Source organism: Bison bison, unplaced genomic scaffold (genome assembly GCF_000754665.1).
Source record: "Bison bison bison isolate TAMUID 2011002044 unplaced genomic scaffold, Bison_UMD1.0 scf7180017857558, whole genome shotgun sequence".
In the NCBI taxonomy this organism is placed as follows: domain Eukaryota; kingdom Metazoa; phylum Chordata; class Mammalia; order Artiodactyla; family Bovidae; genus Bison; species Bison bison.
The window spans coordinates 25,069-25,859 of record NW_011488131.1 but is presented as its reverse complement, the minus strand read 5'-3'; the positions used below and the strand labels follow the sequence as shown (position 1 = coordinate 25,859).

Below are 791 nucleotides of genomic sequence, written 5' to 3'. Positions count from 1 at the left end.
GTGTCTGACTCTTTGCGACCCCATGGTCGGTCCATGGGATTCTCCAGGCAAGAATCCTGGAGTGGGTTGCCATTCCCTTCTGCAGGGGAGCTTCCCGACCCAGGGATCAAACCCGGGTCTCCTGCATTGCAGCCAGATTCTTTACCATATGAGCTACCAGAGAAGCTAGATGTACCATTTATTAAAACCAAACAAACACACAGCAGAGGGTAGAAAGAGGTAAGCTGAATGGAAAGGTAACATCTGAGCATGTGTGCTAATGGACCTACGTAACTGGGAGTGGCCAGTTTTGGCGGGAGGCAATCCTGCTTCAAGCAGGAAACTTCAAGTTTCCACCCACTTTGAAAAGGCACTCCTGTCCCCGGAGAGTGAACCGTTAGGTGACCCCATTCCTGCCTCTCTTGCCCCGCCTACTCTCCTGATCTCCGATTGGCCAGATCAAGTTGGCTAACTGTTCTGATTTGTTGATTGTCCTTGGTCGGTTGAACTGTGGGATTTCGTCGCGACATCTCGTGGGATTTCGTCCTGACGTCGAGCGGCACTTCGGCACCGCTTCACGTCTGAGGTAAGCTCTCTCAGGGTCTCTCTAGACAGGTTAAGGGGAGCAAGCAAAAAAACTGGGACCTACTGTTGTTGATAATTCAAGCAACTGAATATTTTCTGGACCTCCTAACATCCTCAAACGGAGAAGGGAATGGCACCCCACTCCAGTACTCTTGCCTGGAAAATCCCATGGACGGAGGAGCCTGGTAGGCTGCGGACCATGGGGTCGCGAAGAGTCGGACACGACT

General features: G+C 52.0%; 1 protein-coding gene across 1 annotated transcript in view; it reads left to right on the top strand.

Moving 5' to 3' along the window:
* Positions 1-437: 437 nt before the first annotated feature.
* LOC105003610 (protein SSX2-like) overlaps positions 438-791 on the top strand; it is a gene marked incomplete at its 5' end in the record, with an annotated part of 9,319 nt that continues 8,965 nt past the window's right edge. The window contains one exon of the mRNA XM_010860882.1: positions 438-565. Coding sequence (XP_010859184.1) covers positions 438-565 — 128 coding nt within the window. The remainder of the gene's footprint in view (positions 566-791) is intronic.